A 26,906-nucleotide genomic window follows, 5' to 3' on the forward strand; every position below is an offset into this window, starting at 1 on the left:
AGTAACAAGGGAAATTACAGAACTGGTCTTTGAGAGCTCAGAAAGAGAGTAAGATCTCTGGAGCATCATGATGCCCATAATGATTTTTTAAAAAAGGGTTAGGGGCCCAGGGGAAGGCTACTATTAGAGCAAGTAGTTGGGGCCTAATTTTTGCAATATTTATAGAGAGTAGATTTGATCTAGACAGTTCTCCACTTCCATACCTTCCCCTTTTGTTTTGGAAGTAGAATAGAAAGATATGTGTTTTTTTGCTCACAAAAACCTCTCTGGGTAGCACAGAAGACCTGTAGACAAATGAACTACATCACGCCATTTTTGGCACGAGTACCCTGGTTTTATCTGACTGGAGGGGCCTGAGCCCAGGGCTGGAAACCCAACTTCGGGCTGGCCAAGGAGCATCACCGTGAGACTTTGGCTGGGGGCTAACCTGAGCTTCTGGAGACTTGTGGAAGTCACCATAAGAGCTCAGCCAAAGAACGAGAAAACGGCCCACAACACTGGTAGATGTTTTGAATGACGGGCTTTAGGCATGGAATGAGCTGGAAACAGTCCCCTATTCTCCCCTTTAAGGTAGTTGTATTGGGTTTCCGGTATTTGGTGACCTTGCTGGCTACACTCATGGTTTAACACCAAGACCATAATGCCCACCAGCCATGTAAATGGACTTGGTTTCTGAGGTAAGGGTAGGAAAAGATTCCAAAATATAGGTACTTGCTTGATGGAAGGGCCCTGTATTTTCAGTGGCTTCTTAACCTTGTTACAATGAATGGAATCAGCCACTTTTCATTACCTACGAGCTGGTTTACCCTCGATAGGTAGGCAGGACTGGCCAAATGTAAACATTTGCTCGTCACGAATGTTACTCTCTGTTGACTGTATATTCTCTGCTTTGCAGGGATGTATATTAATTCCATACAGCAATTAGGAGACCAAAAAAGTCCCTACATAGGTCTTTCTTTAAAAAAAAAAATGTTTATAAAAAATCTTTGTTTCAACAGTAATACGGTAAATAGTTATTTGCATACCTCGTTACGGAAGTTTATATGGGGGCTGAGGGTGGGGGCGGTTGACCCTAGTTTGGAATTCAGGTCTTTTTTCCTCTAGAAATACCCTTATCTCCTGGACTAGACTGGATTAAAAAACACTGGATTAAACATATCTGCATTTATGTTCTTTTTCATTAATATTTGCTGGAGTTTAGCATTTAAATATGAAGGCTACAGCCTCCCTGTAATTACAATTCCATATCACCACATGCATTCTGTGTTGCTTTTATTTAATGAAAAAACTAATTTCAAATCTACATTAAGCTAAGCTGAATAACAAAGTCTTAGTGAAGGAGGCCTGGTGGGTGGTCTTGTTTGTAAAAACATGGCTACTGTCCTTTGGCCTTAAAACTTCAGGAAAGGCACTTCAAACGGCTTCGTGTTTGCATGTTTCAGTGCCAGAGCATAGGAATAGACCCTGGCGTCCACGGTCACATGTTCTTCAGCTACCAGAGCTACAGGAAGCAAAGAATACAAGTTAGATAATGAAGAGAATAAAGGAGAATACCCCTTATCAATCAATCAATACAGCCTGAGCTCCTACTACGTGCCGGTTACAATGCTAGATAGAGATACAACGGTCAACAGGACCCCTTCTGCCTTCAAGGACCTTGCTCTAGTCAGAAGAGAAAAGGATATATAAGCAGGGTTACATTTCCAGCAAAAGACCAGAACAGGAAGAAAGAATAAAGGCAGAAGATGACACATATCAGAGGTGAGGACTTGATGCATTAAAACAGCAAAGCTGTAAGTCTACAGATGCAATCACTACTTCTTTTAGAGTGCGCTCTAGGGCGCTGCCGTGGTGACCCTTCAGTGCCTTATCTCGGGATTCGTGCGTCCTCTCCGCTGCCAGACAGCACTGATTTTCCGCCTACAAGTTCAGCCGCCTGCACGACAGGACTGGAATTCTAGAGAATTCCAGAACAAGGCCGCGGGAGCGTACGTCGTACCATGGGCTCTGAGGGGAACTTCTGTTTCGTTCAGGTGGAGGTTATCGCACCTGGAATCTGTCACTTGTTCTCCTAGCCACTAGTTCAGGCGCAAGCTCAGAGACCCGTTGATCCCGGAAGGGAGGCTGGCGTCCTACTCCTCTGTGCAGGGTGGGGGCTGGGGAAGTGCTGAAAGCTATTCTGTGTAACCAACTGAACTCTGGATACTTTCCTCCCAATCTCTCAAATGTGACTTGTTGAATAAATGGTTTGATTACTATATTTCCATTCTAATAAAGCTAGGAAAACTGGTTCTTCCCCCCCTTCCTCCTCCTGTAGATCTGTCCCCGTCTACCTTCCTTCCTCCCTCTCTCGCACTATGACTGCCCCCTCTTCCAAGCCTAGATCCAGGGAGGTTAAGTTAGATGGAAGGGAGAAGGACGTTCTTTAAAAGAATACTTCTCTAATATAAAAATGCAGTAAAGACATATAGCATCTAACATTTACGTCCTTTTGTGCCCACTGTCTTGTTTAATTGTACTCACGCCTCCCCAGAGACAGGGGCGACCTCTCGTTCCTGTTTCGGGAGAAAAGCCGGGAGAGGCTGTGGCACGTGTTCAAGGTCGTAACCCATACACGGCGGAACCTCAGACCCAGTCAGACCCGACAGACTCAAAGATGTGTTGCCCCTTACTGGCAGCCACAGCTCTCTGAGGCAACTAGGGCTTTCTCCAGTATGAGCACTTCTCATTCGGACTGAGATCTTGAGGTACTTGTTGCCTTAGGTCTAGTTTTTAAAAAGGCAAAGCAGGAAGGGAAGCTTTCTAGGAATCTGAATCACAGTAGTTCTTGGAAGCTCATATTTACTTTTAATTAATTAATTTATGAATTTGTATTTATTTTTGACAGAGCCAGAGCACGAGTGGGGGACAGGCAGAGAGAGAGAGAGAGAGAGAGAGAGAGAGAGAGAGAGAATCCGAAGTAGCTCCAGGCTCTGAGCTGTCAGCACAGAGCCCGATGTGGGGCTCGAACCCACAGACAGTGAGATCATGACCTGAGCTGAAGTCAGACGTTTAGCCAACTGAGCCACCCAGGCGCCCCTCATACTTACTTTTAAAACAAGAGAGTCACTAGAAATAAAATTGTAAGCCACTGGTACTTACGGAAGGGGAGGAAGAGACAGCCCTCAGAGCCTCAGGTCAAATTGTGCTTCAAGTTAATTTTTGAAGTAAAAACTTGAAAACATTCAAGTCATGACGACTGTCTGTTCCTTTACAAAGGAGTGATCGGGGACTTAGCAGCCGGCATGGAGGAGCTCCCTCTGAAGGGTCTCTGTCACGCTCCAGTACAGCATATCCTAATCTGCCCACGTAGGCTTAGTCAAGTTTTTACAAAATCCCTAGGAGATGGGCTGGCCAGAAAGTACACAATGTAATTTCATGACCAGTAATTTACTAGGGGTGACGCTGTTAGTTTGGTTCATTATATCAGCGTGTTGCTCTTTGTATATAGCAGATACCTCAGTCTTTGTAGAAAGAATATTGTTAAATTCTCCTTTAACTTCTCCCCTGCACGAAGTACCATCCAACATGCTAGCATTTTTGAGGATCAGCTAAGAGATACCTACTTAGGCCTCTTCAGTGCCATGGATTAGCGACATGAGGTACAGAAGTTTTGGCTAATCTGCAGGAATATAGTTTTGGCTATTCTATAGAAAAAAAATCCCATTGGAAGCCTTCAACTCGACAGAGAATGTTTTGCTCCTATTTTCAAACTCAGTGCCACCCAGAAAAGAAAATCATTGTTGGTTAACTGCAGTTCTCCAACATTTCTAGGTACTTGGCTTTAACGAGGAAGAATATAAAGAAATGGAATTATACTTAGTTCCTCACTGAATGGGACTGGGGATGGGGAAAATTGAGAAAACTGGCAGTCTTAAGAATGCTTACCATCAAGTCTCTTCAGCAGGTCATTCTTTGGTAAGGAAATTACTTCAACAAATTCTAAACAAAGAAAGTGCAAGTGAAAACAAAGCTCCAGAATAAGAGAGCCTACCAGAACGCCACAACATGCCTGTAGCCATTTCCACTGCGCTAAGCCATACACACGTCAGCCACTGCTGAGTTGGGTGACGTACCTCCATCTCCTGAAAAGAAACAGAAGGAGGACATTGCAGCAAGGCCTGCTCTGGTCAAACACTGGAAGAGGTTAGTGCAAGACATACCGAAAAGGGTCTGAGACTTCAACAGAGACCCGGGTCTCTACTAATCCAATCTATGTACGTTAGATTCTGTGTGTGATCTATGGAGAATCAGATTCTATAGATTCTATTAGAATCTATGTAAAAAACATTCCAACAGTACAGAATTTGTCCTCCAAATCAAATGTTTAATAGCCAAATTGAAAGCATACTCTATGATAATACACACAGGTATTTTTAAGTTGTTAAAGTATATAAAATTTACCATTTTAACCATTTTTTTAGTGTTTAGTTTTGAGAGGGAGCGAGAGAGAGCAGGGGAGGGGCGGAGAGAGAGGGAGACACAGAATCCGAAGCAGGCTCCAGGCTCCGAGCTGTCAGCACACAGCCCGACGCGGGGCTTGAACCCGTGAACCATGAGATCATGACCTGAGCTGAAGTTAGACGTTCAATCGACTGAGCCACCCAGGTGCCCATTAACCGTTTTTGAAAATACAATTTAAAGGCATTAAATACATTCACAGTGTTGTGCAGTTATCAGCACTATCCTTCTCCAGAACCTTTCAGCATCCCGAACGGAAACTCGGTGCCTATTAGGTTACTTTCTGTTTCTGTGAATATTTTAGGTCACCTCATAGGAGTGGAACCACAATATTTACACTTGAAAAAAAATTTTTTTTCTTAAGTAAACTCTACACTCAAATGTGGGGCCTGAACTCACACCCCCCAGATGTGACCGAGCCAGCCAGGGGCCCCCGTTTACGCTTTTTTGTCTGGCTTCCCGAAGCGCTCGGCGCGACATTATCAAAAGTCACCCTACCACAGCAGGCACCAGCGTGTTTCTCTAGCGGCTGGATGGTATTCCACGGGGCATCTACACCACATTTTGTGGGCCCACTCATCTGCTGGTGGACACTTGGGTGGCGTCCACCTTTTGGGGACTGTGCTGCTGACACTGGTGTGCAAGTCCCTACATGAGCCCCTGCTTTGTGCTTTGGGGTATAAACCTCCGAGGGGACTCGATACGGTGGTTCTGTTCACCTCTGAGGACTGGCAGGCTGCTTCACGGCACGTTAGGTGCGTACTTGCGAGCTTGAACATCGAACATTTAAAATCAGCTGTGATGGGCCCCGACACATTCAGGAGCCACCGAGGTGATGAGAAACGGAAGAATATGGCTGTGCCACCTGACACCCCCTTTAACGGGGTGGGAGACGACAGGGAACTGACAGAAGCATCAAAGCTGGAGCCCAAACTTGCTAAGAAATCTAACAGAGCAAGGAAGTTCTTAAACGTTTCTCTAAGTACGGAACTCAGTGATAAGTACTTCTGCCACTCTTATAATACACACAAAGACACACATCTGTGATTCTGGAGGTGTTCACTGTTTCCTCTTCAGACCTCGGGCTCATAATCCTAAGTGGGAATAAGCTCCATACAGAAGATAGGGAAATGTGAGAATTTAACATTTGTAAAGAACACCTAAAAATCAGTTAAGTGTTAAAAATGCTACAGGACCCACGATGAGCAAAACAGCCCAGAGTACTGATGAAGTATCTAGAAACCTGTTCCTCTTCTCACAGATCAAAAACCAAGGCAGTAGCAAGTTAACCAATCATCAGTGCGACAGAACCACCTTAACCGTGGCCCATGCACACTCACCTGGCTTTGGCTTAGGCCTCACGTTTTCAGCATCATCTCCGTTGATCGTTACCGTCACGATGTGTGTGGTACAGTTTGTCAAGCCCGGATCCATACATACAGCTGTGGAGAGAAGCAAACGCTCAAGTTCAGACACCGGTCCGACACGACACGTTTCGTTACTTAAATGCCTTCGGAAGGAAACCGGGCTCATGATTCACAGTGCCCACGGAGCCCGTGCGGGAAAACTACACTCGGCCCGATGCGCTCAGTATACGCTGTGGGACAGCACAGCATACGTGTTTCCCTCCAGAGTTCCTGGGTTAAGCGCGCTAAGTCTGGGGGTGAGACGGTGCTGACATGTTGTCAGGTCCTTTCACCACATTGAGAAAAAAAATCTAGCGAGGAGCCTGGCACGTGGGTGAGGTAATAAAGCTCAGGATCTGAGAAACTCTGGAAGGTAAGCGAATCTCCCATCTCTTCTCCAGCTTCAGGGCCTCCTTGTTCAAACCTGCCCTCGCGCGGAGAGAGACTCGCCTGTAGACAGTGACCGAACCTAGTTAGGATTTCTCCTCCGTGGATGAGCCTCAACGCAAGATCCTTTACACCACGCACAGTGTAACGGCTGGCTAATTTTCAAGGGTCTGTCCCCAAGCGCACGCCCGGAGAGCAGTACAAACCTGGAGAGCACTCTGCCACATCACCTTTGTAGCCAGTTTCTTCCTCAAGTTCCCGAAGAGCTGCTGCTTCCGGGCTTTCGTTATCATCGATGAGACCTGGAAGTCCAAATCCTTTGTGAGGTGCGACAGGGAAACCCTCTCCTGACGTACCGCTGGGAGCTACGCGAGGAATCAGAGGACTGTGGGAAGCGGTTGCACGGGTGACACTGACTGAGGCTTGGAGCTTTTCTAAGAGAAAAGGCAGGGACGCCTGGGTGGCTCCGTCGGTTGCACGTCCGACCTTTGATTTCAGCTCAGGTCATGAGATCGGGTCCCACGTCATGCTCAGCACTGGGCATGGAGCCTGCTTGGGATTCTCTCTCTCCCTCTCCCTCTGTCCTTCCCTTGCTCACGTGCTCACCCTCTCTCTCTTTAGGAAAGAAGAAAAAAAAGCAAAAGAATAAAACCCCAGGCAGAGTAAGTAGGTTCCGACAGCTGTTCCTCTTATTCAGACCTCGACTGTTCCCGTGGGCATCTCTGCAGCACAGACAGCACGGACCCGTGAGGAGAGCTGGCTTGGTGCTGCTGTCGGCCCCCTGACCCGGCTCACGGACCCGGCTCTGTGGCATGGCCCAGGAAGCCTGTCATTCTTTTCCGTTTTCCTCATGTGACCCTGTCACCTATCTTGCTTTCCTCCCTCGCAGAGCAATACTGAGGCCACAGAGAAATGCCCGGATGAGGATCACCTGTGAGGAGGACGGAAGGCTGGCGGACTGGGGGCAGGGGCCGTGCTCAGAGCCAGCAGTAACCAGGGAGGCCAAGTGGGGAGGACGGTAGAACTCGGATTATTTCACCCGAAAGGAGATGATGCGAAGAAAAAAGTGAAATGCAAGCTATTTACTTACTTTTAAAGTTCTTAATTTCTTCAGTGAAATGGCGGGTACATGAGAAAAAAAATGGAGCTGCTACGCGTTATCCTGGGCTAGAATTTCAAAGTACAAGACACAGCCCACTAACGATAAGTAAATGAGATCTAATCTCTTCAGATGGGAGCAGCCCAATTAGGTCCTATGATGACACAGTACTTCAAACTCTGGATAGCTCTTTCTGCGCAACTCAAGAGAATATTCTAGTGGAAATTAAGGCAGTTTCCCTGGCCTGTGTATATACAGGAAGATCAAGCGGTCTTTTCCAGTCACGGGTTTTGGAGTTAAGAGTCTGGCCTTGTTACTACTGTTTCTTATCAGAAGCAGACTGCTAGTGATAGAAAATGAACTCACCTGACAAATTAGGGAAGAACAGTTACTCAGAGAAGCCAGAGAGAATGCTGCTGAGAGGACGGGTGGCTTGGGAAGGTCAGACCCTCGCCTCGCTTTGGGGGGTCAGTGCACCAAAGAGTGCATCGGAGGGATGCTTTTTTTTTTTTAAACTTAAAACCGCCGAGACACATGAAAAAGTGTTAAAGGTCCAAGCACTGCCCTTCTGGCTGTTCTAGGTGCTCGGGCCCGCGGTGAGGGACTCACCTGCAGGGAACTCTAGGCAGTAGCCTCCCATGGGCGGTCGGAACTGCTTCACCAGAACGATGCACTCGTAATGAAGTGTCCGCTGCAGCACTGGGATGACCGCCACCCCTGTGACCAGGAGATAAAACCAAGGAGGTCCCTCATGAAAGGTCAGGGAGTACCTGGCACGGGGTCAAGGACCAAATTCCTGCCTACGCTAACCTCTGCCGAGACCGATTTCTCAACCTGCAGCAGCCAGGCCGTGTTCACTGATCTACGTGTGCTTGTATTTCCTTTCAGCAGTAAATGGAGTCAGTCCCAGTGTTTGTAGTAGATGCTAAGTTAGAGTCTATTGTTTCAGGATAAAGGACCTTTTCTCCCAAGAGAGAGGCATTTTACTTACAACAGAACACGGACAAAACCCCAGTGCGTTCTGGAAAACACAAATTGCCCACAAGGAGTTCTTGGCTACCTCCCTCCACCCAACTCTCCCGGCAGACCGAAACAGCAGCTGTGGCAGCTACTCGGTTTACTTCCACTAAAAAGAGAACAAGATGAAAGGGAGGAATGAAAGGGAAAAACAAAGACCTATTGCCCACTTCCCCCAGAGCACAGGTGATTCTCAGGATCTTTGCAGTCAGTGCATTTATGCCTAGAAGGGAATGTGAACTGAATGGATAGTCTCTTCTCCTAATTCCGCATCCTTCTCAATTTATAAAGCAACTGGTCCATCATAAAGTAGTGCCAGATATTTTTCCAAACTAAAGGCTCTCACCTAGGTCCTTTGAACAGAACACAGGATTTCTAGAAGTCCTATCTAGATGCAGTATGTGGCTTCAAATTATACTGACTTCTGTTTGGCTATAAATATTAGTATACCTTTCCCTCAAAAACACTGGGACTGAAGCCAGAAGTTATTTACAGAGAAAGCCTGATTTAGCCACAAAGCACTGCAAAAAGGAAGACCAGACTTAAACATAAAAGACCATAATCGAAGAGAGCTGCTCTGAGGTCTGGGTTAGAGTAAAAAGAACCCCGCCTCTTGCAGTAAAGCACGGTGACTTCCTCCATGAAGAGTCGTAAGGGGTTTGCACTCCTACCATCGGCCGACTGCCCCTTCCTGGTCGTACGTTTCACCGTTTCCCACGTTCTGTTCAGGCAGAGAAGCAAAAACAAAATCACTAACGTCACAGAGGAGAATGCCCTTGGGTTTTCAGTCCACAACCAGAACTTTACAAATGCGAAGCATGCGAGTGTAATAACGATAATGGCCAAGGAGACCACGACAGTACAGATCTATATGGGAAAAGCCAATTCCATCGTGCTTTCCTGTAGCTTCTGAAACTTTTTCTGAAGAAAACGTGCCACCCTACGCCTGACCCTCTGAGCGCTATCTAAACAGAAGGCCTACTCATCGCTTGAGCTGCCTTTCAGATCATTCACTGGGAAGATTTCAGTTTGATCCTAAATCTACAGGTTAGCAGTAAATGAAAGTATTGACCAGTCTGTGCAAATTAAGCTCCTAGGAGAATTCCAGCCTTTTCACTAAGAGGAAAAGATACTCTGCAGAATAGGAACCACTGAGACAGTTATTTATATGTGACCTAAATAACAATTTTAGAAAGCAGGGCCGTCCCATTTACTAATTGAGGAATTATTACATTTAGGTGAGTGCTCTAGTTTGCACGTGTGAGATCTCTCTTATCTAAGGGGAAAATGGTCCAGAGTGGAGAAAGTGAGATGAGGAATGGTAGGTTTCTGCTCCCTTTTATGGCTTTATTCCCGATGGGCTGTTTGTTTCTGGGGAACAGCGTCCTGAGAATCCGGTTACTGGTACAATGCTGTCTGAAGGGGAAGGACATATGAGGCAAAGTCCCCTTCACTCTCTTCTCCCTTGAACTGGAAAGAAGCAGTGGTAAGAAATGAAAGTGGAGAAGCAGATCAGCTTTGGATCTGGGAGAAGTAAGACATCTGAGTGGCTCTGGGGACCGGAGTAAGGAAGGCGTCAACATCCGCCTCCCTCCAGAAGAGCAGGAATGATGAGACGGGCCATGTGGGGGGAGCCTCGCACTTTTTATCTGGCTGGGTTGGACTGTGTCACGTTTCTGTGAAAGAAATCCCGGTATTTAGTCTAGTTAAAAAAACCCAAAAAACACCTTTCTGTAAACTGTAGATCTCTCAATATTATATCCCAATTCGAGCAGCGAGTGTGTCAAAATGAACCTGTGAAAGCCGAACGCTGCTGTGACGACTCACAACTGTCCGACATTCCTGTTAGTAACAAGAAGCCAACCAACAAGCAACTCTGGTAAGTAAATAGTACAGATGGCAAGAGATGAAAACCTTTTCAGCTCTCTGTGCCACCCCTCAGGGTTAGAAGGCAGTGCTGGGAGGAGCCGTGAAGGCGCCATCCCAGATCCTCTAGGAACAAGGGAAACAAAAGAGCAGCACGGTTACGGTTAAGATGGTGTAAAATAACCAGTAACGAGCCATACATCGTGAACCATGAAATATAAACGCATTTACACGGGATCCTAGAACAGGGATGCCCCGTGGGAGCTCCGGTCATCTTCAAGGGACTCTGAAAGATGAGCGTCTGACCGCGTCAGACAATCTCAGTCTCCACCTGCCTACCAGCTGAGCGCCCAGCCACACATCCCGTGAGACCGTTCCCTCCGGTGTAAAACTAGGGAATTAAGAGTATGTTAGCTCAAAAGCCTCTTGTGGCGTTAGAATTCTGATTCTAGTTAAGCGACTCCGTTTTCTGAGGAACTGTCATAGGAGAAAGCTTGCTCTGCGTTCCTCCCCGGGTCAACAAACGCAGGAGGCAGGAAGGGCACCGAAGGATGACTTCAGCTCTGTCCCGATGTCCATCAGGGGGCACACTGCCAGCATGGGTTTGCACTACTCGACTCAACTCCGTATCCGTATCCACGACTAACATGGTAGAACAGAGGATTTTCTAGCTGCTCGCATCCTTACCGACATGCTTTTGCATCAGGTAACAGATAAAACATTTTATGAGTTTATACGTCATGACCTATGGCAAAGCACGGGGATTCCCTCTTCAAAGCCTGACACTCCGGTAGGAGATGTCAGTGCTTTGCCTACGAGCTCCCCGGAGTTCACGAGGAAGACCTACGCGTGCAAGAAAGGAGGTGAACATGCTATGAGCAGGCCACAAAAGCAGGTACCCGCTAGGCTATTCAGTGCATGCCTCAGCTACTCAAACAGACTCCCGGAAGTGAGACCTGGACACGAGTATCCCGAAAAGAGTCTCCACGTGATTCTGACGCACGTCCCTGATTAAGATATGCTGAAGGAGGAAGAGGAGTCCAGTGAAGAGATGCACCACCGGTGCGAACCAACACGTACTCTTTAATTAGTGTTAAGAGGCATATTTGTGTTATAAACCTTAACAGCTTAACGGGGAAAAGAGAGCCAAACTCTGTCGCTACAAACTGGGTGCCAATCTACGTTTTCACAAACATCAGTCCATTTGAACATACTGTGTTCCTTCAGGCTCGGGCCTGGCCACGTGTCTGTATTGTATTCCTGTCCCCACTATTTATTTCCTGTTTAGTTCTGCACATCGGTCTCTTTAAACAAGTGTTCTGCCCAAGGCAGAACATCCACTGTGTTGACGGGCGGTAGCATGGTTGGCTTTCTCGCTTTGAGGTTTTAATTTAAGAGTGCTATGGATAGCTTGAAGTTTCCCACAGCTCTCCAACACTGGCCCTTAGGAATATTTTTGCTAGTTTAGCAGAGATAATTAAAGTGCTTTCAATTACTGGCAAGTCCACGTACTTTCACGCTGATGACAGAAGTATTTCCTCATGAAGAAACTCTGTATTCTCATTTGATCACTTAGCAAATGGAGATTTTTTTTTTTTTTTTATGAATCAATATATCATGTAATCTGGATACTTTAATATTTAGTTACATTTTTATATTTTCTCATTCTATCTCACTCCTTTTCATATTTCACTAGGGAAATGTTTAATCTATTTTAACACTTTTTTTTCTGATAGTTAATTATAATTTTCAAAAAATTTCTTTTCAGGGCAGAGTGACAGGGGCCGAAAGAAAAAATTCTAAACAGAAAACGTGGAAAACAGAAGAAAACAGGTTTACCACACAGATGCCATTAATGTTTTGCCAATTTTCCTTCTAGCCTTTTCTTATATATTATTTGGAAAGAATTTAAAAAGCATATACACAATTTCCTATTTTATCATCAACTTAATAACTTTTCTCAAGTTGCTAGATTGTCTTCAGAATCTGCTTTGTAGATAACTGCATAGATTTTACCAAATGAATACACTAAAAAATTATTTCCCCATTTTAAACTGAGAATTGACATACAATTTTGTATCTGATGTGTACAACATAGTCACTCAAGTTATATACAAGTCACCACAGTAAATGTAGTGAGCATCTGTCACCCTACAGAGTTGTTACAATATCGACTGTATGCCTTCATACTGTACATATTCTTTTATCATGCTACACTATAACAATTATTTCCCCATTTTTAAGATGGTTAGGGTGCTTTCGATTTGTTTTTATTTTTTTAATTTTGTGAACATTTTTCATGCATAAATCCGACTCCAAACAGTCTCAGGAGTGGGATTACTTGGGTTGAAGGGTGTTATATCTTTACGGGCAATTGGTACATACTGTGAAATGTTTTGCAAAGCTTTTTTTCTTTTTTTCCAATTTACGTTTCCATGAGCAAGGTGTAAAGCATGTAAGTTTACCTCAAACCCAGCAATGTTCTCTCCTTCATCCTAATTTAGAAATTAAAACCTGGTATGATTCGGAGGCGATCTGGATTGTTAATTACTTTGCTGCTTTATTGGCTTCGATAGGGCTTGGACCGAAATGTCAGGTTCATACTAATCTACTCAGGGAGAATGGTATTGAAATCAATTCCTGATTAGTTAATGTAACAGATTTACAATGTGATTGTATTCCGAGATGAGAAGTGAGCCAAACATTCTGAGAGTGGGAAAATACTGAATTAGATTTCTCCTTTAAGATCGAGTTTACAATGAGAAAAGTATCAGAGTTCATGTCAAACAGTAAGCAGAGACCCCGAGAACCCGAATACCGAGCATTTTACAAAAGGGAAAAAAATCATTTACCTTATTTTACCAGTAGGATCCATGTACGTTGTTTTTTCAAGCTTGACCCATTTTCCTTCTGAAATTAACTAAAAGGAGACAATAAGTTGGGAGGCTTTTAAACCGAGGATTTTATTTAGAAGGTGTGTTTTCTTTCAGATTTTCTCTGTGTGGCCCCCCCAGGGATCACGGTTCCCTCCCAATAATTAGTGCAGGTTTTCAGTTCAAAGTATGGAAAGCTATCTTCCTGAAGGGTGGTTCTACTTCTTTTTGGAGTTTTGGAAGTAGTACTGAGAGGTGAAAAGAGATGATAGTCGAAAAAATCCTGGCGGCCGGGGGTTGTAGGTAGAGAGGGAGGACGAAGAAGTGAGGGGTTTTCTGGGACCCAGCGTTCTATGCTCTGAGCCTGGGGCCCGTCACACAGGTATGTTCAGTAGGTAGAAACTCCTCGCTGACGTTTTAGTCAGCGAGACATGGGAAGGCTGACTGAGGAGACCGTGTCCAACGACTGCATTTCCAGTGACTCGTGGGTTTCCCACCCGATCTGAGACAGGCAGCCCAGGGTCATTCTGCCTAGACACCGAGTTTCGGTTACGAGGACTAACGTTCCTACGGCACTATACTGAACTGAGAGGGGAGTTTCGCTGCGGACAGAAAGCAGTAGCCTTTTTCTTACTATCCTATCTTTTACTTCTGGCCGGCAGCAACCTAATAATTATCTGCAGATCTATTCACAGGCAACATGGAAAGATTTTTAAATCATAAACAACCGCAGGAAGGTGTCAAGATCAGAGTTCCAAGATGAAGGACTTAAAATTTATCCACTCCAATGGTTCCTGCAGGAAGAGACTAATTAAAAGCTAAATTGAATAACATGTAAGACGTACATTAGTTCTGGAATTCAGACTACAACTAACAACTTAGGTTTTTATTGTTCTTAAACATATATGCTGAGACCATAAACAGCTAACGAAGATGCGAGGCTTAAGTATGAAATGTCTAAACCCTAAAACTCCCAGAGGACTAATTCTTCTACCCGGGCAAACTTTTATTAAAATTTGAGACTTTTTGTACGAAGAGCCAAAATCCACTTTAAAACAGTCTCAATTTCACGAGTGCATATAATTAAGAGATACACAATTGCTCCCACACAAGAGCAAAATGTCCCTGAGTCCTAAAAAGGGAGCAGGAACAATGTTTAAAACCCGTCTTTAAGAATTAAATACAATCATTTGAAACGACAGTCTACACATTTCATTTGGACTTGGCTGTGTGTGGGGAGAGAGCAGGGTAGTGAAAAACAATTTATACCTCCTCTGAAATAATAGACTGTTTGATATTTTGAGAAGGATCCGCTGGTTCTTGGTTTTCCATTTTCAAACCAGTCAGTCTTTACAATGCTCAGGCAAGAAGTTCACGCTGTAAGATAAGATTTGTTCAGGCTACAGTTATTTTTCCGAATTCAACATTTGAACAGAGGCTGCTGGTCAAAGTACTTAACATGGTGAAAGACTTATTTGTCATCAAAGCTGCTTTGCTCACGTGAGCTTGGGAGAACTGCCCTAGAGGGAAGGTCAGTGCAGAGGCCCCAGGAAACATCCAAAAAGAACCAACAGCCGGCCCAGTGAGATTCAGCCCATGTGGGCTGAGCTCCTCCTGGGCGGGCATCAGGCACTTACATATACGTTCTTGCATTTTCTGACTCCAAATTTAAAAACTTTCCAGGGTAAACAGTTCAAAAATTGTAAACCATTCCTCACTCCCACCCCTTAACTACTGTCCCTTATCTACCCTTTACAGCTCAACTGTAAGAGTGGCATGGGCTGGGTCTTTCTACCTCCCGTGTATCTTTTTTTCTTTTTTTGTTTTAAACTGGTAGTAAATGGATATACCATTTTGATAATTTCAAAATGTGCGGTTCAGTGGAATTAAACACAATCTCATTGTGGCCCGTTCACTTTGAAGTTTTAACACGTTATCAGAGTCACGGTTGTCCATGAGCTGACAAGTACCACCATGTCTGTTGTGGAAAGAGAAGGCCCCATCTCTTTTGTTATCCACTACTACGTCCTCTATTCTTGGCTTATTCTCCCGTTTGTACCCTGAATGTCTCAAAATCTTTTTCTGCCCTCAAAATGGGCTGAATAACCTGGCTGCATACAGAATTATGGGCTGAAAGTCACTTTCTACCAGAAATATGCAGGCACTGCTCAGTTGTCTTGCTTCTGGTGCTGCTGCTGTGAAATCTGAAGCCATTCTGATTCCTGATTCTTTTTCTATGTGGCCTGTTTTCTTTCTCAGGAGATCTGTGGTTATTCATGCCTTCACGTAGACGTTATTGCATTGGGTACTCAAATGGGTCCTTCTTTTTTTATTGAATGTGGTGGACATACGATATTATATTAGTTTCAGGTATACAACATAGTGGTTCAATGTTTACATATATTATGAAGTCATTCCCATGCTAAATCTACCACCATCTGTCACCAAAGTTGTTACAATATTAACTATATTCCCTATGCTGTACATTATGTCCCCGTGTCTTTTTTATAACTGAAGTTTGTACCTTTTGATCCCCTTCCCTTATTTTGTCAAGTGGGTCCTTTCAGTCTGGAAACCGTACTGCGCTTATGGGGAACTTTTCTTGAATTATTTCACAGATAATCTCCTCATTTTCTCTATTCTTTCTTTCAGGAACTGTTGCACTTCCTGAACTGATCTTCTGTCTTGTCTTTTTCATTCCTATTTTCTGTTTTCTTGTCATTTTAAAACAATTTATTGTTTTTATTTTAGAGACAGAGAAAGAGCACGAGCAGGGGAAAGGGGCAGAGGGAGACAGAGAGAATCTGAAACAGGCTCCATGGTAACCAAGATGGTGTGGGTACTGGCATAAGGATAGACATAAAAACTACTGGAAAAGAGACTCCAGAATTAAACCCACAGATTTATGGTCTTTTTTTTTTTTTTTTTTTTGAGAGAGAGCGAGAGAGCGAGCAGAGTAGGGGGCAGAGGGAGAGAATCTTTAGCAGGCTCCATGATCACTACAGAACCTGATGTGGGGCTCAATCCCATGACCCTAGGATCATGACCTGAGCCAAAATCAAGAGTTGGGTGCTTAACTGACTGAGCCACGCAGATGCCCTGCTTAACTGATTTTCAACAAAAGTGCCATGTATTCAAGGGGGATAAAAAACAGACTTTTCAGGAGATTGTTCTGGGCCTAGATACGTACATTCATAAGGACAACAATGAACCTCTACCTAACACCACATATAAAAATTAACTCAAAAGAGATCAAAGATCTAACGTAAGAGCTACAACTACAAGACTCTTAGGAAACAAAAAGTGTATATCTTCATGATCTTAGGCAATAATCTCTTAGATGTGACACATAAATACAGGCATTCCAAGAAAATGCAGATGAACCGGACCTCATCGAAATTAAAAACTTGTGTGCTTCAAAGGATACCATCAAGATGGTGAAAAACTACTTACAAAATGGGGGAAAAAATTTATAAATCTGATAGAACTCTATCTGAAATATGCAAAAAAAAAAAAAAAAATCCTTAAAGCCCAGTAATTAAAAAGACAAATAACATAATTAAAAATAGGCAAAGGACTTGGATAGACATTTTTCCAAAGAAGATACACAATGGCCAATAAGCACATGAAAATATGTTCAGTGTTGTTAGCCATCAGAAAGAGGCAAATCAAAACCACACTGAGATACCACAGTTCACCCCTATGATGATGATTATAATAAAAGACTGATAATAACAAGTGTCGGTGAGGATGTGGAGAAACTGGCATACGCTGCCAGAAGGCATACAAAATGGTGCAGTCGCTTCGGAAAACAATCTTCCAAAGGTTAGCCACAGAGGTCCCATATGACCCAGTAATTTCACTCCTAGTATATATACACCCAAGAGAAGTGAAACGTGTTGTACACAAACGTTCAGAGCAGTATTATTTGTAATAGGTCCAGAGTGGAAACAACCCAGATGTCCATCATTTGATGAATGGATAAATGAAATGTGGTATTCCATTCAATGGAATAATATTCATCCGTACAGGGGCCCCTGGGTGGCTCAGTTGGTTAGGCATCTGGCTTCAGTTCAGGTCATGATCTCACAGTTTGTGAATCCCAGCCCCCACTGCCAAGCCTCCTTGGGATTCTCTCTCTCTGCCCCTCTCCCACATGCGTGTGCTCTGTCTCCCTCAAAATAAATAAACTTAAAAAAAAAAAAAAAAAGGCAATGAAGTACTGATACATGCTACAACATGGATGAACCTTGAAAACATTATGTCAAGTGAGAGAAGTCACACACAGGCGGCCAAATATTGTAGGATCCCATTCATATGAAATACCCAGAGTAGCAAATCCAGAGATACAGAAAGCAGAGTAGTGGTTGCCAAGAGACTAGCGGGAAGGAGAGAGTAGGGAGTGACTGCTTATGGGCATGGGGTTTCTTTTTGATGGAAAACGTTCTAGAATTAAATAGTGGTGATGGTGGCACCATCTTGCAAATACACTAAAAACCAGGGGATTTTACAATTTAAGAAAGTGCATTTTATGGTATGTGAATTGCATTTCAATTAACAACAATCACCTCTGCAGTCTTAAAACCCCCAAGAGACAAAGAGTTGGGTTGTTGAAAGCCACCTTAAATCTAAAGGTTGACAAAGCCTGGGAGTCTAGTTCAAGGAGCCCTGCGTGACTGAACCCAAGCAACCATTCTACCGTTCTCTGGGTGTATATTTTGCCTGATACTCAACACGTATTTCTGTTGTAAAATTAAATGTATTTCTGTTGTATTATTAAGCTGTGATCAATACGGTTCCTGTGGATTATTACGTGGGCAAGCCTACGATTTCAGTTTCCAATAAGGACTTTGGCAAAGAAGCAAAACTTGAGGCCCTAGGTAAGAAAAAATGACTTTATGCTAAAAAAATAAAAACCACTTAATAAAGATGAGAGAAAGAAATGTTAACACATTTTCACACTCATTTAAACCTTGAAGAGATACGCACAAACTGTATTAATGTTTGTAAAAAAGCACACACACCAACCAACATCAAGTGTGTGTCTTAGGTAACTCGGCGAAAGCACCCCGCAGCAGACCCACTGGAAGTGAGGCTGTCTCGTGCTGCGAGGACACAGCAGTGCACACGACAGACAAAGTCCTCCAGGGGCTCGCTTTCTGGTGGGGGGGGGGGAAGGGAGGAAACTGAGGAACAACATACATAATTTATGTCAGAGCCGCTAAGTTTACGAAAAAGGCCAAGAAGAAGAGTGGAGAAGATGGGGGGGGGGGGAGTGGAGTGATCAAGAAAGCTCCCTTTAATTTTGTGACATTGAACGGAGGCTTGAAAGTAATAAAACAGTAAGCTATGTGGACATGTAGAGGCAGTCATTTAGCTACAGGCATATAGCATAAGAAAACAGGCAGTGATTCCTGGTAAACTTTTAACTAGCCTTGGTTTATACATGACAAATAACCTACATTGTTAGAGGCAATCAAAACAGCATGAAAACTCACCATTAGCTAAATCAAAGGTTGGCTGCTCGTCACTATTTGTGGTCTCTACACCCAAATAAAAGAACTTCATCTACCTAGATTTTTATCTTCCAGATTTCCATTTCCTTTCATTAGTAACAAATACATCAGAGAAGGAATTATTTCCTCTGCTTTTAATTCTAACACTTAAAAGAAAATAACCTTTAGGCAACTAAGCGACCCCATTTATTGCACAATGTAATCTGTCTAGAATGATGCAAAATACTTGGATTAATTTTCTACCTCCTCTTGAAAAAAACATTTTTTTTTTTTAACATTTATTTGCCTTTGAGAGACAGAGACCGAACGCAAGTGGGGGAGGAGACAGAGAGAGGCAGACAGAATCCGAAGCAGGCTCCAGGCTCTGAGCTGTCAGCACAGACCCCAATGTGGGGCTGGAACCCATGAACCGTTAGATCATGGCCTGAGCCGAACTCTAACGCTCAATTTACTGAGCCACCCAGGCACCCCTCTACCTCCTTTTGAAAAATGGTATTTTGACCCCGAATAACTTTTCTGTGCTTACCCAAACTTAAAAACAGCGAACTGCAGACCTCACAAGTATAAGCACCACCAGAAGTTCATAAAGGAAGAGCTAAATAATCTGTCACTTTTTCTATGAAAAGGGTTCTTAATCTGGATTGCCAGTAAATCTAGACAAAATGGAGAAAGTCCCCCAGCCCCAGGTGAGTATCTTTAGGGGCAAAGGGGCCACCAGCTCCTTTAAATTATCTGCTAGGTCTCCTTATCTTTGTATCTTTATAGATTCCCTTAGATTGTCAAAGGGATTGTTGATGGCCCAAAGGTGAAAAAGTACTTTTCTGAAGGACTGCTCCTCATCTACTACTCTTCATTTAACCAGGCTAAACTCCCTTACAAAACAGTCTCTGTAATCAAAAGCTGGATTTTTGGTCAGCAAATGTTAAGCTCTAAACAGTTGTTTCAACAGATCATATTAAAAAATACTGAAGCTAGAAATGTTAGAGAGCTAGAAAAACAAAAAACAAGCTACAAACATAAATTACATGAAAGAAAAAAAGTGGCAAACAGGGCTGGGACTCTCTAGGGTAATTACTTGGAATGCAATCAGCCCCAAGGGGCAACAGTATTTCGTAGCAATCTGCTGACAGTGTAAATAACTGGAAAAAAAAAATGAGGTTAAAGGGTGATTTCCAAAGTATATTATTCACCCTGTGATTCCCAAAATGTTCAGGATTATAAAAGCATCTCAAAAATGCTACTGAAACAGAAAAAGAATATTATTTTTAGCAGCATTTCAAAAACAGAAGCTAAATGGTGCCATTTGGGGACAGTCATTACAGGCAGTCATTACACGTAGGCTTAGGCTGCGCAGAAACAAATAAGGCTCCGCAGCCTGCGCCCCCCTCCCCTTACTGTGACAGAGCTTTCCTGAGCTGATTCAATGCTATTTTGAGAGTTAAAAGTAAAGTGTAAATTTTCTCCACTTCATTAGCTAGCATTTCAAGTCACCTACATTTTACTAATATGCACATTAGACTTAAAATAATATCCGTATACATACTGTTGAGTTGTTTTAATTCACATAACGCATTTTCGCTTAGTTTGGTCTGAAACACTGAAGGTCTATGATGTGTTTGCTGTATGATTTTTCCAGGGCACAAAAAACTCTAGTGAGGGAAAACATCAAAGGATTGTTAGGAGGGCCATACAGTGATAGGCAGGAAGCTAGCTGGCTTTATGAGCATGGGCAGTTCAAACATTTGGGTAGGTATATACTAAGTGTAAACTGATCCATATTCCTGCCTTTGGGGACCTTATAGTTCAACTCGAAAAGAACCAGAGGGTATGCCTGGTTCTCTACGACTATCCTAGAGATAATGCGATATCAGGGTGTTTTAAGCGCGTGACAAATCACATCCACTTGGGAGGCAGGGAAAATCGTAGACTTTGAAAAGGCTGCTACTAAGAGGTCATTAAGATATGATTTAGATACCAAGAAGGCAGGGAGAGCATTTGAAGTAGAAGGAACCAGATGAAAAACAAAAACACTAACTGGGGGAAGGGTTGAGAAAGTACAGTAGAGTTGGGCCAACTCTGTTGTTCTCAACCTTTCCCTCCCAACCCCTTCCAAAACAAACAAACAAAAAACACCTGAAGCCAAGCCCACACATATAATGGATGATGTTAATACTTGCAAACTCATTTCCAAGGGCTTACGCAGATTTGGCTGGCTGCCTGACCCTCCCCCAAATTTGCGGGCAACCCTAACTGGCATGCCACAAACTCTTGTTGCTATGTAAACTCCTCTTGAGGACAGCACTTAAATTCTCTGCTCCAGGGAAGAAGGGAAAGGGTTACTTTTTCACAACCTCAGGTATTTCAGTCTTAGTAACAAGAGTTGGATTCAGGTTAAGAGGGAGGGAAGTTCGCACTCAGGGTTGTCATTATTCAGTTATTACCATATCGGAATCCTTGCAGTTTGCTGAGGTTGCAAAGTGAAGCAAAAATCACAAGAAAAAACACCCTGGCTCCTCTCTCCCAGGTAAAAACTAAATATTGGAAACACCATTTATACTCAACCAAATAAAAGGTGTGGAAACTCAAATCGTGAGCAAAGCTGATGAACCAAAGTCAGGCAGTCGGAACAGTTTGATGAATAGATCGAGACATTTACAATAAGGCATTTTGAAAGAAATTAAGTGGGAAAGGGTTAATTTTTGCAAAAAAAAAAAAAAATTTTCTTTTTTTTTGCAAAAATAACTTTATGACCTTGTAAAGTCAAACATCAAATGCTTAGGTCTGACCAAGATGCCATTCTACATTCTTTCAGAATAATTACACAGAAAAAACACTTGATTTACAATGAACAATAATCAATTAGTATCGCTACAGTTAAGTCTTGGTTATAGTCATAAAACTTTTAAAAATTCAGTTTTTTTTTAAGATAATATTTTGAGGGGTCCTTCTTTGGTACCACTTATGGTAAAATTTCGGTATCCACATCAAAAGGATCCACTTCACATGAATTTTTCTTTGCTGACAACGATTATCTTGATAATGAAGACTTCCTGTAGTGAATTTGTTAATTATGGAAAGTCATCGAGTTTCTTTTCTTTTCTGGCAGATGTGGGGGTTGGGTGGGCAAAGAGGTAACTAACATTCTACTGAAATTATGCTACTTGGTGATTTGTAATCATTACATTTAGTTCCGGCTGGGAACTAATTACCCTTGGGAAGGTTAATTGGTTACAGCCCTACAGTAATGAGACCAGCAAAGAACCACGAGTCACAGCCCAGGCAAGAGAGAATGTAGGTTTGGTCTAGGGTGGCAGCAGTGGCAAGGAAACTTGCACATGACACCTTATTACTTGTCCTAAACCAGTGTTTAGGGACAGGGTTTCCAAAGCTACTTGCAAGAAGATGTTCTTAAAGGACATCGGGACATCAGGAGAAAGGGGCAGTACAGCATTCAAACATGGGCCCACTAAGTTTGAGATGGTGGCAAGATATCCAAGTGGGTAAAACCAGCAGGTAGATGGAAATATTAATTTAGAAGGGGGATTCAAGGAAGGAAATGTTTTTCCATTATTTAATTTGGAATTGCGCAATAACCCCCCCTTCCACAATCACTTAACTGTTGATATTTTCAGGCATGCATGAGAAAAAGCAACTATTTCCATTGTTGTAAAGGTTTTATTGAAGCAACTTGAGTATCAACACTTCATGGCTAAGAAAAGACAAATATGGTGGCTAAAAAATAATGGAAGGGAATTTAGCTGTACCATTCAGAATACTAGCACATCTGGTTGTAATGTTGATTTATTTGAGGCTGGTTAAATGTGTAACTAGTTACTTAAAATTAACTGTAATCCTAAAAAGTCACTGAACACTGCTTCTCAAGTATAGAGCCTGAATAGAAGACATCTGTAACAAATTCCTTCCCTGCAGTGTTTATATTTAAGTTTACAAATTTGGCTGCTTCGGCACAAATAACTGCAGCTCTGTATTAATGCTTTGCAGCTGCCTCAACCTCGACACTCAGGTTTCCTGGGCTGCTAACATATTACTCCTCCTGAAGTGACCGTGTTCCCAGTTTCTACTTCCTCCTATACATCTGTTGATTATCTTCAACAGAAAATACCTTATCCCAATTCACCCCAGCACTGCTAATATTTCCTTCAGCAGTAACCTGTTGATTTCCAAGTCAAATCAAAACAAAACAAACATTTAGAGGGACTGCTCCAACCCCCCCTCCCCCACATCAGGTCTCTCCTAAATCTGGCAGTCTGGCACTATTCTCCCAGCAATATATGGAATATTGCTTCATTGCCCCTCAAAACAGAAAGAACTGCATAATCTTGGCTCTCCAAACACTTATGAAAAACTACTGCCCTCCCCTCCCCCAGAATATACTGCAACATTGTAATTTACCTCTGCTTGGAAAAATGTATCTTTAAAAGTGATGCTCCCAACTAAACCACTTAGCCAGTAGCATTTTTGAGAAAAACAAACCATTGAACTCTTTGGGGGAAGAGCTTTTCACTCCAAACAGGCAGAGGATCCTGTAATTATCCTAATGAATACTTTTCTACAGAGGCCCGTAGTCGGTGGGCTTCCTGCTTTCTAACCTAAAACTGCTTAGCCGGAATGTGCAATTAAAAACAAACAAACAAACAAAAGATTTAAGTAATTTCTACACCCAACGTGGGGCCTGAACTCACAACCCGGAGATCACCGGAGAGCGTGCAATTTTAAAAAGATACCTAAAATACACGCCCTTAGACAGACGTGACTGGGGCAAGTCCAGGGCATGTAGTCGTAAGAAAGCTAGGTTCTAAAAGGCATTTCTCAGCAACTAGAATCTGATTCTTTTGAAGACACAAACAAAAGTTTACTTTTAAAATATGCTGTTGTCTCGTAGCCATCTGATAACGTCATTACGGAAGAGATAAGGAAAATAACGGAGTGGTGGAGGCAAGAGAAGGAAAAAGAATGATACTGCAAATTTCACTAGACTAGAATTCTTCCAGTCTTATGATTCCAGCATGGCCCGGCTACTGATACAATCTGGCTGTATTTTTCCAGGCTGTTACTTTGGCAGGGCTGGAATAAATGAATTTCACGCTCAAAAGAGACTCCTCTCCCCTTTCGTCGGTGTTCCCAAATTTCTCTCTCCTCCTCTACCTTCAAAGTCGAACCCCCAGGAGCGTACGGCCAGGATTCTCTCCCTATCTCTCCTAGTTCCCCTCCACGAACGAAGAGGTGCTATCATCCTCTTTGCAGATGCTTCAAACACTGCACTCAAATGAAGTTAATTGCAGTGGTTTCCTGCTTTCTCTTCTCCGAATAGTCCAGGCTCTTCTACCCCAGTCCCTGGTTTTCTCTAAACTGGCCCTCCTTTCCGCGCCTTCGCAGCGGCCGCCCCCTCGCTTCCCGGGTCGCGCACCCAGTCCGCAGACTGGGACACGCGCGTGGGGCTGCCCGCACGCACCAGATGTGCTCCCTCCCTCTTCCCCAAAGAGGGGATTGTACATGATTGGCCCGCGCCCAGTTACCTACTCCAAGGTGTGGGGTGAAGGGGAGGGTACTCCTTTGGGGAGGGGGACGAAAGAAGAAAGCACGAAGCCGAGGCAGCAGTCTCAGAAGACACCGGTGCTACTGCTGGAGGCAAAGCCTCACCTCGCGGTGATGAGGATGTGCACTCGGCCCCTCCCGGTACCCGTAGAATCCCCGCCCGTAACCTCGCCTGAGAAAGTTACCTTCCGGGGCGGGGCACTTCGTAGAAGCCGCTTCTCAACACTTCCGGAATTCCTTTCCCGGGACGCGAACGCCTCGTGTGCGTTTGTGCGTGTGTGCGGGTACGAGTGACTGCTACAAGGACGCCCCGCGATTCTCTTCCGCTCCCTTTTCTGCTACTGCCTCCTGGCTTGATGGACCGGAAGAGTCCTTGAGCCAAAATAGCTCGGCGGGTACTTCCGGGACGGGAGACCTGGGTTCCGGGAGGGTGCTGGAAAGAGAGGGAGAGGCGGCGGCGGCTGGAGGATGAAGAAGGAGCATGTGCTGCGCTGTCAGTTCTCCGCGTGGTATCCACTGTTCCGAAGCCTTACCATCAAGAGGTAAGACAGGAGGGGTTACGCCGGGGCGATAGGCAAAAGGGAACTGCGACATTTGGGGCGAGTCCTCGCTCCATCAGCGAAAAACAACAACAACAACAACAACAACACAGGCCTTTTAGCGACTGGATGGGAGCGCCAGTGCCCAGATTTCGACTTCCTAGTACTATTTCAGGTGGGGAGATTAATGAAGTCGATGCGAGTTTGCTGTGCGTCGTGTTGCGTTCAGGGCGTGTGCTAGGGCGGGTAGAAGGGCAGGTCGTGGTTCATTGAAGGTCAGATGGCGGGGTGACTAGTGGATTAAGCCGGTTCAGGCTTGGGAGTTCACCATCACTGCTTGTAGAACTGCCAGAGAGGAGAAGTGATCAGGAGAACTGGGTAGTCTGGATTTTGCCACTGACTAACCCGCTGGGGTCTTAATTGCTTTCAGTCGCTGTAGGATGAGAACAGTGATACAGACCCTGCTTGAAATTCTCCCATAAGATAGCTTAACAAGAAAGCATTAGTGTAGTTATATGTTGTTAGGGATCGAGATGTACCTTGACAGGAAGCCATCCCTGGAAAAGGAGTGGAATGGGATTCGTTGTCTAGTTCTCTGGCCTACAACAGGGGATCCATCCCTGGTTTGCAGGGCAAGCAGAAGAGTAACTTTTCCTTCACTGGGTCATTCAAGGTAATATAGGCAAGGCAGCTAGGAGAATACCCCCAGTGTTCAAAAGCAATCATAACATGTGGAGAATAATGCAAGAGCAGGCTGTCACTCACTAAGAGGGATAGATCAAAGGACTGCATATTCATGGACAGGAGGAGTTTCTGTATTTTGCCCGCTCCCCCTTTAGGCCTATATTATCACTTAATTTAGATACCAACTGTCTTCTGTTCATTTGGTCCCCTTGGTGCAGAGTGTGAATACAGAGAGGCCAACGATTTTGAAATCCTGAGGGTTTGGTAGAGCGTAAGGAGATTATTCACAAGACCATTCTCTTCCATCCTGGTATTCATACATAGGATCTGTTTCTAGTTGGAGGTTAGAGCAGCTCCAAGGAAGATAATCCTTTTGAAGCATTTGAAGGTGGTTGAAGTGACACCAAAACAAAAGGAAGAGCTTCAAGAGCTGCAGTGGACATTGCCTCCTAAGAAGTTATCTTCCCCTATGATATTCCGATCCTTTGTTACATTGTATCATCAGAATAAGCTTTAGGTCTGAGATGAGGCTAGAGTTATTTGTGTTGGTGAGAGAGAGGTATTTGTGAACCTGTCAGACATTTTCCTACTGAGTGCACTTAAAGCTGACCTGCAGTGTGTGCAGGTGCCTTTTTGTCATCTGTGGCGTGGTTTTTCCTTTGCCTTCGGCAGGAAAGTCTGATGGTTAAGAATTGGACTCTCGAATCGGGGCCGTCTGCCTGGCTTTGGATTTTGGTCCCACCAGCATCTTGAGCAAATTGCTTAATCTCTCTAAGCCCCATCTGGAAATTTGAGAAAATAGTAGGATTGGCATGGGAATTAAATGAGATAAAACATTTAAAATGCTTGCCACTGTTTCTGGCATGTAGTAAACACACGGAAATGCTGCTTGTTGTTACATTTTGGATTTAGTCAAAGCTCCATTGACCAAAATAACTTTAGTTCACTTAGAGTGTGTACCACTCCTAGGAAGCAAAGAGTGAAAAATAACCAGGAGGTGGGGTTTTTAAAAGTCCACAACTAAGCCGTGTTGCCTGAAACTGTTCTTTGCTCTGTCTTTAAGCTGTTTCTTCAGTCTGTTTAGTTCTGTGGTAATATCACGGGAACCTAACATACAGCAGGATATCCCTCCACAATCTGGGCCAGTCTGGTGGCGTTGTGTTAGCTTTGTCATTGTCCTTGTCAGCTTTAATGCTGAGAGACCATATTGTTGTTATTGACTCAGCATTATTATTCAGTGTTTATTACATGGTTCAGAGATGACTAGGTGGGTAAGAATACAAGTTTATTTTTTGATGAGTTCTAGAACTTTGACTCAGGCTTAAGAATCATTAGCTAGATAACTTTGGGCCATCTGCTTTACTTTTTAAAATCGGTTATTTTCCTCAAACATAAGAGCTATATTAAATAATCTTTTAAGCCCCCTTTTACCTTTAAAATTGTATTAGAATAACTTCTCTGTG

The 26,906-nt window shown here is 43.7% G+C and overlaps 2 protein-coding genes across 8 annotated transcripts in view; one reads left to right on the plus strand and one right to left on the minus strand.

The window, feature by feature from the left end:
• Positions 1-1,259: 1,259 nt before the first annotated feature.
• Positions 1,260-24,488, minus strand: NUDT5 (nudix hydrolase 5). Of its 5 annotated transcripts, none has more exons than XM_007081207.3 (10): positions 24,406-24,488; positions 14,418-14,525; positions 13,128-13,195; positions 9,081-9,130; positions 8,002-8,109; positions 6,500-6,595; positions 5,841-5,942; positions 4,116-4,124; positions 3,928-3,981; positions 1,260-1,501 (listed from the first exon to the last, which is right to left on the minus strand). In XM_007081207.3, exons 2-10 carry the CDS (start codon positions 14,478-14,480, stop codon positions 1,392-1,394), a joined length of 660 nt encoding a protein of 219 aa, XP_007081269.1. In that variant the 5' UTR covers positions 14,481-14,525; positions 24,406-24,488; the 3' UTR covers positions 1,260-1,391. The 5 variants fall into 5 exon arrangements, with proteins under 5 accessions (XP_007081269.1, XP_007081268.1, XP_007081270.1 ...); XM_007081206.3 differs by lacking the exon at positions 24,406-24,488 and adding an exon at positions 24,206-24,375; XM_007081208.3 differs by lacking the exon at positions 24,406-24,488 and adding an exon at positions 24,202-24,375.
• Positions 24,489-24,563: 75 nt separating this feature from the next.
• CDC123 (cell division cycle 123) overlaps positions 24,564-26,906 on the plus strand; it is a 56,721-nt gene continuing 54,378 nt past the window's right edge. For all 3 annotated transcript variants that reach the window (XM_007081210.3, XM_007081212.3, XM_007081211.3), the window contains exon 1: positions 24,564-24,762. In XM_007081210.3, the coding sequence (XP_007081272.1) occupies positions 24,689-24,762 (74 nt within the window). In that variant the 5' untranslated portion in view covers positions 24,564-24,688. The remainder of the gene's footprint in view (positions 24,763-26,906) is intronic.

Source organism: Panthera tigris, chromosome B4, assembly GCF_018350195.1.
Source record: "Panthera tigris isolate Pti1 chromosome B4, P.tigris_Pti1_mat1.1, whole genome shotgun sequence".
NCBI classification, from domain to species: domain Eukaryota; kingdom Metazoa; phylum Chordata; class Mammalia; order Carnivora; family Felidae; genus Panthera; species Panthera tigris.

Bases quoted from the DNA above. Each gene is read 5' to 3' on its own strand.
- NUDT5 (XM_007081207.3), bottom strand. From the start codon at position 14,480: ATGGAAAACCAAGAACCAGCGGATCCTTCTCAAAATATCAAACAGTCT. The intron at 9,131-13,127 runs GTAAATGATTTT...CTGCCTGAACAG, and splicing joins GATCCTACTGGTAAAATAAG to AACGTGGGAAACGGTGAAAC. The intron at 6,596-8,001 runs GTGAGTCCCTCA...TTGGACTTCCAG, and splicing joins CTGCCTAGAGTTCCCTGCAG to GTCTCATCGATGATAACGAA.